The 15,689-nt window shown below is 41.8% G+C and overlaps 1 protein-coding gene across 2 annotated transcripts in view; it reads left to right on the forward strand.

The window, feature by feature from the left end:
- nos1apa (nitric oxide synthase 1 (neuronal) adaptor protein a) overlaps positions 1-15,689 on the forward strand; it is a 200,774-nt gene that overhangs the window by 139,061 nt on the left and 46,024 nt on the right. Inside the window, exons 6-7 of one of the 2 annotated variants that reach the window (XM_030082958.1) lie at positions 6,333-6,471; positions 13,670-13,887. In XM_030082958.1, coding sequence (XP_029938818.1) covers positions 6,333-6,471; positions 13,670-13,887 — 357 coding nt within the window. The remainder of the gene's footprint in view (positions 1-6,332; positions 6,472-13,669; positions 13,888-15,689) is intronic. The other variant, XM_030082959.1, reaches the window with a different exon arrangement.

The following is a 15,689-nucleotide window of genomic DNA, read 5'->3' on the forward strand; positions in this document are numbered from 1 at the left end:
ACACAAGACAGACGCAGCCTTTGTTGGAGTACAGAAACACATTGAAAGCATGTAGATGTGTGCGGTTCGCGGAGTGATTTTAGTGGTCAGATCATCGCAGCCTGATGGGTTTGAGGAGACAGATCAGTGCCCCGGGTCCTGAGCTGGGTTCTGCAGGGAGGTGAGAGCAGATGTTATGATCGGTTGAGCCGAGGAGAGCAGGTTGTGGAGGGGTTTTTGGGGCGCTTTGAAGAAGATGTGCTGTCAGACGTGAGGGCAGTGGAGGTTCCGGCGAACAGACAGAGAGAAGAGCAGCGGTGTGTAGACGAGCAGCGGAGCTCTGGATGTGCTGCGCTTTATTTAGGACTGAGGATGATTAGCTGCTCAGGTTGGTTTCTCTCCATATGCTTTTGAAAAAAAGCCCTTGCGTTGTTCCTCGTAGTTTTCACATTGGCTTTCACACGCCGTCGTCTGGCAGCAGGATGGACCCCCTGAGGCCGGCCTTGGCCTGTGGGCCATATGTTCAACACCCCTGCCTTACAGGACGCCGTTGCATTATTCAAGTTTTAATGAAGGTATGAATCAGGGTTTCAGCAGATGAATAATAATAAAAAAAAAAAATAGGGGGTGGAGTTTCTTGGTTTTCATTTTCTTGTTGTGAGAATGGAATTACAGACTGCCATCGATTCTGGTGATTATTGAAGATATTTCCAAAGCTGATCCTACATGAAATGATGCCTTTTCCAAAGTGATAAAGAACTACCAAAGGCTTTAATTAGGTTCAGTGCAAATAAATGCATTTACTAAAGCTTAACAATCTGAACCTCATTTAGTGTGTCTCTTTGCAGTACAGGATCATTAGCGAGGTAAATATTTACTGAGATTTATAACAAGCTAAACCAAAAGGGGGGATGGGGAGATGAACGAAACAGAATGGAAGTTGTGGAAAAAGGTGTACAGTGTTGTCTTTGCGTGTCATCCGGTCGGTTGATATGAGCCGGGGATATCTGCGCTTTGTAGTGTCGACTGTGTACAATAACGGCAGAATCTGCTCTCATCTGCTGTACGACTGCCTGTGGAAACATCTTCAAAGGAGAACCGCACTTGTTTACTGTCAATCCGAGGATGAGCATGGGGTGAGAAGACTTGAACGGGGTCCGCGGAGGGAGGAGTCGAGGGAAGCGGAAGAGGGCAGATTGATGGAGAAGATAAAGATGAAGAGAAAAAGTGTGTGGAGGAAAAAATAAGAAGGCCAAACAGCAGATCTGAAGAGAGCAAGACAAGCAAGAGTGAGGAGTGAAAGAGTGATCAAAAAAATGTCAGCTTATGCATTCATCCATTCACTCGCCTATCCACCTTCCATCGGCTGCATTCAGTCCAAAGTTACTGGACGCTGGAGTCGATTCCAGTGAGCTGTGCACAGAAACCCATCCAAGATCAGGGTCAACATGGAAGTATGAAACTGAAAATCCTCCGAGCGCAACCCATCAAACAGGCAACGTTCAGCAGCCATTAGCCGTTATGCATCTTCATTTTTTTAAACAAAAATGATGCAGTTATCCATTTTTAAATTTCTACTTTCTCTAAAATGTGTTTTAAAACGAGTCAAATAACCAAGATGTTTGTAGAGATGACAGTTGAGAAGCTGTATTACCACATGAGAACACAAGGTGGAGCAGTGAGTCACTTTGACACTTTTCCTGCCGCAAATGCAACAACAACAAAGAAGCAGCAGCAGATTTGCACACACACACACACACACACACACGCACACACGCACACACACACAAACACACACACACGCACACACACAGAGAGAACAGATAGAGCATGATGAACTCGTGGCCAACACTTGAAACTCTGAATGACAGTGACTCATCCCGTCCACCCTGAGTGAAAAAGTAGCATTACTGCACCTTTAAACCATATTTTAAAGGAATCACCGATGGTAAACTGTGTTACACTGATTTAAATTTTGATTCTTGTCTTGCCCTCCTGTTTTTCATTCATTAGAAGTCTGATTTGTCTTTTAGCGCCAGTCAGCTACAAGGTAATTTTCTTTGCTCGTGACAAAAGTCACTCTTATCTTTTCATGACGGCTCCAGAGCGATCCGTCTGTTCTCTTTTCAGGATATTAATACTCCTTGCCAGAAAATTAAAGGAGACAGATGACAGATGTCAGAGCTGAACAGATCTGTTTGTCTTTTCAATTTACATGATTTTATATATAATGTGATGTCGGGAAACGCTATAAATAATTTGCTGCTTAAGAGCGTCCTTCACGCTGAGCTCCCTGAATGCCTTCCACCCATCCTGCAGTCGACTCTGCATCCAAACAGAGGGCACAGCTCAACAAACACTTAATTTTTCTCAGACTTTCTAGTCGGATGTGTTTATAGACATTGCAACGCTGATGGCCTCAGCTGTTAATTCAGTCCTCGCTGTTTGTCTACTGTCTCCTCAGGGTGATGTGCAGCTCTGAAAGTGGCTCACAGTGAAGTGTTTAAATGTTTTTTTTTTTTTTGTTTGTTTGCTTGTTTTTTTTCCAAAACCAGCTCCACCACACATTCATTTTTGTCAAATTTATATTGTTTGCTCCAAGCGAGAGGAAGATAATGATCTTTAATTGTGTTCCTTCAGTTTATTCAGAAGATAGTAAATCAAGGAGTTTGTGAAGTTTGATAATAAGCGTCTCAACTTTCATGAGATTTTGATTATTTTTGTCTCTTTTGAAACTGAAGTAAAGCTGATTCGGGGCCACAACTTGACGTATGAAAAGAATGACAATGATAGTGTAAGTACAAGTTCCCAAATATGAGCAAAATTTAAAGATTCTCATGACGGAAACTAAAAGTAATCCCATGGATTCTAAAATACAACGTGACACCAAATACTCAAACATATATATTCAACACTTTCCGGAAAGTGTCGTTTTCGCCCATCTACACAACGACAGAGCGCCACCCTGGGAGCCGTTGTCAAAAAGTTGATTTTTCTGTGGCTCCGACCATCATTATCCTCTAAACAGACCCCAAATGGCAGCAAAAGTTTTATGTTTCCACTGGAAATCATTGCTGTATAAACGGGCCCTCAGTTCCTCATGCTTTGACATCGCAGGTGCTTTACAAAGAATAAGATGCTGAATGATCATTCAGATGATTGCCTTATATGCTTGAGGCCCAGTTTCCCTGAAAACTACCTGCTGGAAATGGTTTCTCATCCATGACTGACTGAATGGAGCCCTGAGTTATTGAACGCATCAGAGCGTTGTTCCAAATAAATCTGAATTTTAGGGGAAAAAAAACATTGAAGAAAGGAGGTACAACAAACACATATATCATATGATGAAATGCTGAAATAAAAGCCCCCAGAAGAAATGACTCTTAGGAATGACAGCAGAATCTAACATATACTTTGTTAAATCAGGCCTTCAACAGACAAGGGGTGGTGAAAAAAACCAAGGTGCAGCCGAGTCACCAATTCATCAACATGCCTTTATTTTATATCAAAGTAACAGAATGCTGTGAACCACTTCCTTCAACGTATGAGGGTAAAATACGCTTCCATAAACATATGGAGATTAAATAAAAAATCATCAGTCTCTCAGGGCGATGTTGATTCTAGAAACTTATTCGAGTTTTGAGTCTGCTATTTTTTTCCTAATGAGGGTCCTGTACCCCGGGCTGGGGCAGCCCTGAGCGAGACTGACTACTGGAACACTTCTGTTGAAACACAGTAAACAAATATGAAATTTCGCTGAAGCAGCATTGTTTAATTAAAAAAAAAAAAAAATACAGATTATAAATTATACTCCTGTTAAGAAGAAAAGAAAACTACCTCTCTGATACCAAGCCAAAAGTGCTGCACTCATCTTGGATGTTTCTCAAAACGATCTCAAACTAATAAATCTTGATCTCTCATCTGAGGCAGCGCCTGAAGTCACAAAATGTCGCCATCAGTGTGGGACAAGACTGCAGACTGCTTCAGAGTTGATAAGCAGGACAGGAGGGACTTTTGTCCTTTGCAGAGTTGTGATTTTGTTCTGGCTTCCAGGACGGGCTGCATCTGTCTGCTCATTCAGCTGAGGATGAGCGGTGTTTGGAGGGTTAGGCCTCACTGCTTCTGAATCAAATCTTTTCTGCCTCTGCACCCCTCCACCATGACAAAGCCAGACAAGAGAGAGCTGATAGCTGACAGAAGTCACCTAAGTTGTTTTCACTTGACTTGTCTTTTTGGAGCTGGGCATAAAGAGGGAAAGGGGAGAGATAAGCACACATATCCAACTCCGCTTACCTGCTGGGCAAAAGACAAAAAAAGGAAAAATCCCATGAACACGAGAAAGAAATGTGCTGTAAAACTGTGTATTTCTTCAATATGCACAGTCACAGTCCATACTTTAAAATATTGTACAGCTTGTAACAATAAACTAGGAATCATTTGGAAATACAGTTTCCTTTTCTGGAATTTGAAGTTAACTGTTTTTCTTACTGAAACACGGTTTTACAGGTGAACTCAATAAGTGAATTATTGAATGTGTCTCAGCAACCATCAAAAGCTTTCATTTTAAAGTTTATTGGGTTTTTCCAAAACATCAATCGCACAAGCATATTACGAAACGATGGTCAGTCAATTATTATGAAAGTAAAACGACAGCTGTAGAAAGAGCAAAACAGAAAAGCAATCACAAGCAGACACACAGAAATCCTCCCAAAGTAAAATAACAAAAAACTAAAACACATCAGTCATTTCTAAAAGAGAAAAGCTCCGACCTGCAGAACCAAGCCCACCCTGGTCTCACATCCCTCACATCCAAATGTCTCGGTCTCTCTGAGGGAACTTAATCCTTCTGGCATATTGAAGGAAACGACCCAAAATATTGTTGAATTTATTGGATAAGCTCAGAAACAAATCTTTTACAGTCTTGTGAAATGCAGAATTTCCCGGATTCAGCGAGCATGAGAGGGACGTCTAGTTGATTTCCAGGTGATCAGTGTGAGCTGTCGAGCTAAAAGAGTCATGGAGGCTATAACGTCCTTTTGGGGTTTGTGAAGTGAAGCTGGAGAAGGAGAAACGCCAAATAAAACACAAAGCCAATATGGTTTAATTTGCCCCCCTGATAAATTCTGACAGAATATCAATAATGTGAATTTCTTTAAGAAGAACATCTACCAAAAATGCAACTTCATGTAAAACTGAACATGCAGTATTGGCCTTTTATTCTCGATGCGGTAGAATTGGCAGCAGTCCTGAAATCCGATCTTAAAATACAAATAATCTGATGTGGAGGACGTATCAACGCTCTGTCAAATCCCACACAGCATACCTGTGATTTTTCACAGTATGAATGGACCGCGGACCCTCAGTGAATTAGTGTGTGACCCAGAAACTGTGCCTCTTTGTGTCTTTTTAAAGCAGGAACAAAAAGCTGGGTGGGACACCGGTGTGGGGGAGGCTCAGTACATCTGGACTGCATTTTTTATTTGAAAAACAAGTACCATGTGAGGAACAAATTCTTTGCAAACACACACCAAAAAAATAGAAAAAGAAAAACACAAAACTTGTCTTTCTTTTTTAAAATTTCAGAGTGCATCATAGGAAAGCCTGTTTGGAGGCCAACATATTACATTCAGAGAATCTCGTCCATCCTCTAAACCACTTCATCCAATCCAGGGTCGCAGGGCAGCAGCTGCTCCCCCAGAGACGGGCAGGCACACACTCATATTTAAAACATTAATATTAGAACAGTGATCACTGACAGGTGGTTGAAGTCCAGACCCAGAATATGTCCCATACGAACCCATACAAACCCACAGTAAAAGCAGAAGTGTGTGGTTAAAAACCTGGCAGGATGGGTCTGCTTTCTTGTGTTGAACATCAGTGCGTTAGTGGCTGAGGAAAGAGTGTCATGACTCCTGACGGTCCAGATCCTCCTGGACCAGGAGTTTTAGAGTTGGCAGTCGCTCTGCTAGTGATCATCATCAGCGTTTCTTCTGTTTCATTGTAAATGAGCATCAAATCCCACACACTGCCATGTATGTTTGTTTTTTTTTTTTCCTGGAAATGTCACATAAACATTCTTTTATTTTGAAAAGCAGCTCAATGTCTACTTAGTAAATGAAAAACTATTGTGGATGAATGTTGCAATCATGGGTGGTTTCAGTAAGTTTATGCATTATGCAGAATCATCCAGGTATAGCTAAACTGTGAGGCATTACACATGTTTGCATGTTCTCCCTGTGGATGCAAATTCAAGCCACTGCAGCCCCCACCACTGCACCACTTTGCAGCTCTGTTGACAGAATTGCAACCATGTTTATGTTATTGTGTCTGTGTGTTTTTGTCCTCCCACCCAGAGCCAAGCGATGCGCATCGTCCGGACGGTCGGCCAGGCCTTCGAGGTTTGTCATAAACTGAGTCTGCAGCACACGCAGCAAAACGCAGACGGACAGGAGGACTGCCACAGCGAGAAGAACGGCGACTCCTCAGTCAAAGGTAAAAATCACTCCAAACAACCGGCTGCAGTCAGTATCACACCCGTTTTGAATGCCAACGATCTATAAGTGTTTTGTAAAATTCTGAAATGTATTACCTCATCTGTTAATGTCAGATGTAGCGACGGCTTTTTGCTTTTTTTTCCAAGAGTCAGAGGCTTGTGTGTCTGTGTTTGAGAGTGCTGAATTTTAATCAAAGTTGTCGAAAGACTGAAAGTATAACAGCTTGGTGGAATCATCTTGACTTTGCTGCTTGAAGTGACAAAACTTTTGTCTTGGAGGAGTTCATTTGTTGTTACGCTCTTATCAAAAGCCGCTCAGGTATTCCCAGAGCGTCACTAAACGCCTGATTCAATTCATACGGAGAGAGACTGAAAGTGCTGTTGGGGGAAAGGCGAGGAATAGTTTGGCGTGCAGCACATTTCAACGATTCAAGAGGAGTAATCACCACTGCGTCTACTTGTTGAATCGTGAATGACACAAACAATGAGTGCAAATTACTGGCAGGTGGGAGAGTGGGTGGGTTTGACGTTACGGTTCAAAGAGGTGGGTCTAATTGATGATTCTGCGCTGTCATGCAAGTAGAAAAAGGCTGGAAAAATGTAGTGAATGTGTCTATTATTCAATATAAAATATGCTCAGATCAATGAATGTGCAGCATGAGGCTTATGATGCCAACCCAGTTGACCACGATGATATGAGACGCTACAATTTGATCCCAACATCTGTGAACAGGTGCTACAGAGCAGCCTTCACCTTCCTGTCCTCGTCTCTGTCATTAACAGTTACTTATTTAGGAAACTAAAGTCTCAGAGATCCTGAACTGGGTCTTCCTCATGATAACATCAGAGACGCCCATTTGTAAGAAAGGCTACATTAGCTTCACTGACCAACTTGCCCCCGTTTTACACCGGATGCGTTTGATCTGCGTCACATCCTCCTCGGTGGTCTTGTACCATTACCCATCGCATGCTAGGGCATGCCGTAGTGCAGACGGTCACAAGGCACAAGTTTACGTGTTTTAGCACCTTCCTCCACTTCCATGCATGTTGGCTGCAGCAAGTGGAGAAAGTACTCGTTGCGTGTCACTTGCGTTGTGTTGTGTTACGTTGCGTTGCAGCTCCGACACGTCATGCTGCAAATAAAACGCTGCCGTACCGCATCCGATGGAATAACAGCCATTAACGGGAATAGGGGCTGTTTGCTGCCTGCTGCAAAACGATGCGACGGAACCGCAACACAGCCAATATAAAATGGGCTTCACTGAGTCACTGGACTGATTCACAAAGTGCTAAGCTAATATGCAACTGTAACTGCAACTGTAATTCATTCAGCGTAATTTAAATGTTATTATTTCGGTTGTATTTGGAAAGTAACCTGAAACATCAAGGTTAAGATGAGTCTGGATGTGACCGCTGATCAGATTGTGTCCTTCTGTTTGTTTGTTTTTTTTCTCTGCTGCCATCCAGTTCACGCTTCAGGCTCGTGCTCCATCACAGCCGTCACTCTCGAATTGGGCACAAAAAAACTCTCCCTCTCTTTAATAAGTCACCAAAAAGATCCAGACAACTTGTCCGTCGTGTGAATTTCAAATAGCGTTCCATTTGATTTAATGACATTACGCTCCATGTATGAAGAAGGTGAAAAAGCAAAACCTCTCTGAATTGTAGATAAGATTACTCGCTGTCAAAAAGTTTACCTCAGGCCAACGCCATTGTACTTACTCAGCAAATTTAATGCAAGGAAAGCTGGGAACCACAAATGTGAGTAGTCAGATTATCTAAACTCTGCTTTAGTTACTTGTCTTTTGCATAAAGATTGGATTAATACAATTGCCATCACATCCTTTTTTCTTGGTTACAAACTGTGTCAGACAAATATTTGATTGTGTTGTGAATTATGTTAAGCCCTATTTTGATCATTTAACCTTATCTTGAAGTTGTATAGCTTCAAAGTAAACAGGTTTTCATAGCTGCAGGACGGTAAAAATATGGCCTTCATGCTGCTTTTTAGATTACACAATAAAACAAGGCAATGAAAAAGTGCCACTGCTTTAAAGCTGAATATAATTTCCTCAAGTGATGCAAAGTCTTAACTCCTGTCAACACATTTCCAGGCGCTCATTCGCTTCTATGCAATACGCACATGGTCAGATGTCCTGAGGTGGTACTAACAGTTTATCCAGTACAAGCACTGCACGCATCCACACACACACACACACACACACACACACACACACACACTCGACCTGCTCATTCCTGTCTGCGTTATATACCCAAGTTGGCAAACCAGAGAGGGTAATGCTGGAATGAATGTCACGGATGAGTCAACCAGAAGAAAGAAAGCACGGCACAACAACACTGGTGGGCTGAGCTGCTTTTATCTGCCGCCTCATGCCTGGACGGGGTGGGCTCCGCCGCTGAACGGGGACACGTGGCTCCGAGCGGGGTCTGTGAGGACAGGCGCTGCGATCCAACAGTCGGAAGAGTCCCTGAATCGAGCTCTTTCACGCCATCGTTCTGGTCATTACGGCACCCAGCCTCGGACGCTCTCCTCGCCCTGAGCTGCGAGCGTCAGGCGGGGAAATGTTATCTCCAGAACCCCCTGCAGCCCTCCGGAGACGAGCTCGCTTTCACATGCTGATGAGCCCAGAGATCACCCACGCACTCCCAACTGTACATCCACACACAATGTGAAAGGACCCCACATGCATACAAAGTGAGGCCTGTGTATACACACTCGCACCCGCACTGTCATGGTGTGTTAAATAACACAAGAGCCGTCACGCACAGCCAATGAGCTTATCGGGAGAACTAATTATCATGGCAATGTAAGAAAAAAGGATGGAAGAGTGGGAGATAGCGGATTAGAGAAAGGGAAAGATTACGGAAAAAATGCTACTGTTGGGAAGAAAAGATGGTTGTTGAAGGGAAAACTTGGGAAACTTGCAGAAAAATGATGAAATGTTGGAGTGGATTAGAGAGGAGAGTGGGGGACAGAGAGCTTGGCTGAGCAGCGGGGGGTCAGAAGGAGGCAGGAGAATGGGCAGAACCATTCTGAAAAGAGGTTCTTGCAGGATTTCGGCACAATTATATGAGGAGCTTTAACATTGAATGTTCAGTATAATCTTATTAACAGACAGACAAGATTGTAATGAAGGACTTACATCACCCAAAACTGGAATTAAAAAGCCTATAAAATGGAAAACAATGAAGAGAATTGAGGGTCAGCATTGCAATTTAAATTAAACATGAGGCATATTTTGTTCAGAGACTTGGTGAATGCCAGCATAGCGGCACAGTAATTAGTGCTCTCGCCTCACAGTCACACTTTATTGATTTGCAACTGTGATGGATCGGCAGAAGATGAGTTCAGCCACGTGCCTCCATCACTGTTTGCCGATGAGACTGTGATCTATGGAGCGAGGTGGTGCAAATCCTTCTTGCTATAGAGCAGAGCAATAAAGATCAGTTGAGACAAGACAGAATTGTTGTGTGATTGAAAGGGAGGCAGGTGAAAAGGTGAAGATGCAAGAAGCAGCAAAGATAGTAAGTACCTGCCGTCAAACATCCGAAGCAATGGGCTGTTCACTGGTGAAGGGGGCTTGATGGAGACGGTGGAGACGAGAGTCAGGGTCGATGTGTGACAGAAAACTATTAACAAAAATGTGAAAGGGAACATTTACAAGACGTATAAGGTAAAGACAGTGTCGTCTGGAAAAACAAGCTGAGCTGAACGTGTTGAGTTTTTCCATTTCAGGTGAGCAGAATAGAAAGGTTGACAAATGAGCAGATCATGGAAACAGCTTAGGGCAAGGACTGAAAAGATTAAGCCAGGGAGGCCCGATGGAGATGTTTGGATGTGCAGAGGTGAGACAGTGGACAGAGGATGTGGAAGACGTAGCTGCCAGGAAGAAAGGAGAACCTCAGCACATTTATGGATGCGTTGAAGGAGAAGAAAAAGATCCCAGCAAACCCCGAAACGCCGTGAGAATGCAGGTGATGGCTGAGATCACCAAAGTTTTGTACAAAATGGTATTTAGCTAGTTAGTGTACATATTCAGATGGTGGTAGTTTTTAGAATCCTCCACTGAATGAGGAGACATTGCTTACTAATGAACACATACATACAGTATAAATATGCAAGATTATAGCTAAAGATAAACAGAATCATTCTTTTTGTTCGACTCACCTAAACTCTATTGAGCACTTTAAAAACAACTACACCTGGACCAGAGTGCTGTTTATAAGTTGTCATAAAAAAACATAAATTGCAAAATAAAATACAATAACAACAAGAAGAAAAAAGTAAAAGACATTGATAAAACAGTAAAAACAGGAGCAGTGCCTCCGGCTGGGTTAAAAACCCAGGAATAAAATTTTGTTGTAAGATCCCTTTTAAAAATGGACAGTGAGGGGGTCTGCCTGAAGCCCTGTCCCCTCTGAGCTTACGCTTGGACCTTATTCAAATTATGAGCTCAACAAAAATATGGCTTCAGATTTCTTATGTTGTCTGTGTACAGAATTAAAACAGCAATTGTGGGATAGATAAATAGAGAACATACACTGAGTTTGAGATGTTGGGGGTCTTTAGAGATAGATGCCAGCTGCCAGCTGGATCCTCGGAATGGAGAGGAGTCCACAGTAGACTCTGTTTTATTCATGATGAAGCACTGATACCTGGAAAGGAAAGAATGGAGAGAATAGAGAGATGAAAAGGGCGAGGAGGACTGGCAGCAGGTTATGAAGGCTGGAGTTCTCAGTAGGAGGAGATGGGGGGCCGGATAAAAGCTGGGTGTCCAGGAGGAGGACGTGGACAAGGCAACTGAGGATAAAAGTGATGCAGACATGGATGCTGGTGGTGAGAACAAAAATATTAGGATGTTAATACAGCAAGAGCATCAATGGCCATGAAACAGAGAGAGAAACATAAAGTAAATATGACTCATATTTACCAGAGAAACTTATGTGAATAGAACAAAAAATGGGGGATGCAATTTTTCCAGTAAAAAAACTGAAAAAGATGCTTTAACAACTTTTTTATTAAGACTTTTTTGACCTTTTGTGTGTGCCCCCTTGGCTAAAGAGTTTCACTCACAGCAGTATAAGTATGTTGCCTAATCTCAATTTCGCCATTATAGTGAATGTTGGAAACAATGTTTTGTTTATTTCTTTTTTCCATTATTATTTTTTTGTTTTTTTTACATTTGATATTCGGAGTATTTGGACATCTTTAAAACCAGTGTTCCTTCCAAGACTTTCATGCCAGGCAAGGCTGGCAGCACAGTGTACTCATTTTTTTATCGCCTGAATACAAATGGGGCGCTATTCTGTGGGTAGATTAGAAAGACTTTGCCTGGACACCAAAAAAAATGCAAATATGAAATGTATCAGAGTTCTGGCATCCAAGCAGCCTTCTTCAGTGATACAGTTTACTGGAATAGAGAGGACATAATACACTGCCACTCCAGGCAGTGCTGTCATGGGAAGCAAACGTTCCAGCCGCTGTGAAGAAAACAGCACTGCTCTGAGGAAAATGCATTAAATTGTGAAATAAGCTTGATGCAAATGAGGTCTTATAAATAAGAATATGTTTTTTGTTTTTTTTTAAGAGTTTGTTCTTGTGGGCCCTTAAGTGCTCAGTTTTACTGAAGCGTCATGTCTGGTTCAAAGAATTCAGGTTAAAAAATGTTCTTTTTGTTTTAATAATGAAGAGTCAGTGTCATGTCCACTTTTTTTTTTAAAAAAAAGAAAGAAAATACATATTCTAATCAGGCAAAGTCAGAATATCCCAGTATATTTAAACTCTTAAAGTCCCTTAAAAAGAGTCTGTCTTGTCTATAACAATGCAGGCATTAATTTTATCAGCCAAAATTGTCCTATTCGATGTTAGAGGCAACATTCATTATTTTTTCCCTGAGTTGTCCAGTTTTTTATGCCGTTTGTAGAACCGCAATCACCGATTTCGGGAGGCTACTTTTAAAAGTGTTAAACGCATTTTTACGTGCATCAATTAAACTGTAGCGTGGCGTTATTTTTCAAGTGTAGTTATAAGGTATGACCACACAAATGGACCAGTTGAAAATATGACTCTTTTCACTGTTGTTCTGGACCACGAGGTTCACTTATGTGTGTGTGTGTATGTATGTATGTCATTCTATACGTCCTGGAAAATGAGCAATTTCTCCCACAGTGTTGTTTAATTAAACATTTTCATTAGTTCCAGGGTGCTAACAAAATGTGAAATTCTCACACAGTATAGAACTTTAAAATATTCTAGAACTGGAAAACATTCTAGAACTGTAACAGCTTTTCATTCCGAGTCTGACGCATCTCAGAACTATGAACCGTTCTAAACTTCTGACAAATTGAAGACATGAGAGACACTCTAGAATGTTTGACACCTTCTTCAGTTGTGATATATTCTAGAATGTTGACACCCAATTGAACTTATAATATCCAGACCTGTTTCAAATTCTGTATATCTGAAACATTTTCTACTTCTGACACATCTTGGACTTCTGGTACATCCTGTAACTTTAAAAATTCTGAGACATTTTACATCTCTGACACTAGAAAACTCTAGAATCCTGCTACATTTCAGAACTTTCACACAGTCCAGAACTATGACACCTTCTAGATGAATACGAAGGAATCTGATTCGCCCCGGAAGCCAGAATCGTATGTTCAGCAATGTCATTTCCTTTGCAATTAACATATTTGTGTGAGCTTCGAAGAAATCTAAATAAATTTTGCTAAAAACCGTTACTTGTCTGAGAAGCAACTAACCCACAGTTGAATTGCATGACAAAAAATGGAGTTTATACTCATTAAATGATTCATAAATGTTACTAAATGAGGTTATGTAGTAACTGCTTTTTGGTTAAAAAAAAAAAAAAAGAAAACATTTATCAGACTTCATTTGCATTTTGTAACAGTTATCCAAACTCTCTCTCTGCTGGAACTTTGAAGTGACACTTGTCTGTCTGCATTTATATTAAATCACAGCTTTGGTGATCTTTTTCTGTGATTGAATAAAGAACGCCGTCATTAAACGGTTCACATTAGTCTTGACCTTATCAAACTAAGGCTGTGTGAATATTTTTTCTGACATGTATTTATTTGTGTGTGTGTGTCTGTCCGCCCATGTGTGTATGCGAACATGCTCATACCTCATCGTGTGTGTGTGTGTGTGTGCAGGAGTGCGTGCTTATCCACCTGTATGTGTATGTACTTTCCTGGGCTCAGCTCGGGAGCTAACAGGTGCGGAAAAGACGGCCACCGTCACGGAGGAGACGGACATCGACGCAGACGAGGTGAACCCGCCGCTGGCAACCGAGGAGTTGAACCCCAACAGAGGCGTCACCGACCTGGACGCCACGGCCAAGACGCCTGACCCGAGCCACGCAGAAAACAAGGTAAACCGCGCGCCTGTGAATGAGTGATCTTACTTTTGGCGTGAAAGTCTGAGTTCAAAAAGTTGGAATCGTGTTCACGTTCAGATTTCAATTGCTGTAAAAGACGAATAAGAGGATTTAATGCGACTACGTTTTGAATTCATATGAACCAAAGTCACCCCGAGCAAATGTCTCCTCAGAAGAGTTCACCATTGTGTCGGCAGCTGAGCTCCACGTTTCCACTGCCATGTTCAGGTGTTTGTTATCGCGTAGCCTCGAGATGTGATAAAGATCAGTCTGTGTGTGTGTGTGCGCGCATGTGCGTGCGTGTGCGTGTGCGTGTGTGTGTGTGTGAGCACAGCTGCGTGAGCTCAGCTGGCGGAGCACCTCCGTGGCTGTTTAGTGGGATTTCCCGTCGGACTCGGGGGGCGGCTGTGTTTGTGGTGGAGGCAGCGGAGGGAGGATGATGGTGCATGATGAGGGCAGAGGGGGGACGTCGGGTGAAGTTTTTTTTTACCCGACTTTTTGGCCTGAAGCTGTTGGATTTTGTAGAATTTGGCTGTGAAAATGGATCATAATCATTCTGCTATGGGTTTCAGGTTGTTGATTCCAGAAAGAGAGAGCAGACAAACATAGATCCAGGAAGGCTTAGTGCTGCAGATATTGACCTTCTCACCCAAATATCATTTAAAAAAAAACATTCTCTATTTTATTTTCTTTGTGCAAAAAATGTCTTTTTTTTTTTTTCTTTCACGCTGGAGTTACAAGAAAGTGTATTTTCTATAAAAAGTTCAATCAATACAGTCTACCATTTACCACATGAAGATTTAATTAGTTTTTGTTTTTATTCAACACCAGAAGCTTGAATCTTTTTCCTCTCGCTATATAATTCCCATAGGGACATTGTTAGATTAGTAAATTAATTTGATCAGTTTTAATTGGGGAAATTAAAAAAGGTTGTATCTTCACATTCAGCATGAAAGAACTATAAATGCCCGTTTTTTTGCCGTTTGGCTGATTATGTGACTTACATTAAGTGGTTTATATGTCAAAACATATTGATACATACCTTCTGTAACCACTAGATGTCACTTTATGACAACAGAATGCTGCTACAGTACCACAAAAAAACAATGCCAACCAATGCTGCCAATACTCCTACTGCTATATTTAACGCACAATGCAAGTATTATGAAAATCAAACAAACAACAGCTAACTTGCACTGAGATTTGGATACTATACACCACATTATGCAAATAATACAGTTCATTGTTATTTGGATCTGGTGTTTAAAATAATACTCTGTATAATATACACTATTTCACAGCCAGTGTCTCACTACACCACAGTGTGTCTGAAGCTCCGAGCTACAGCTGCTCACAACCAGTGCAAACACTGTAGATACTTACGCCGGGCTCACACTGGATGCGTTCCAGCTGCAGAACGGACAACGCAGCTAATCCCTAGTCATTAAAATCAACGCTGCGGCCCACACCGGCCACGGTCCGGCTGCAAGTCCGGTTATGGAGCCCTTGCGGAAAGTTACCGGAGATCCTGTTTTTCTGCATGTTGTAGCCCTACGGCGTCAATCTGGACACAAGCGAGTCGGGTGCTGGAAGGAAACTCAATACTTGTTCCAAAATAAGTGATTTCAAAATAAAATCTATCGTGTTTTTGCCTTAATATGCTATTTTTTTAATTCCTCTGGTAAAATACAAAACAAACAACGTGATGTAGTCATTATACGCATTAGAACAATGAACGGTTTTGTACTTCGTCATGGCAGGAAAGTCAAATGACTCCAAAATGGAACAAAACAGCT

The sequence above is a fragment of the Salarias fasciatus genome, chromosome 23, assembly GCF_902148845.1.
Source record: "Salarias fasciatus chromosome 23, fSalaFa1.1, whole genome shotgun sequence".
In the NCBI taxonomy this organism is placed as follows: domain Eukaryota; kingdom Metazoa; phylum Chordata; class Actinopteri; order Blenniiformes; family Blenniidae; genus Salarias; species Salarias fasciatus.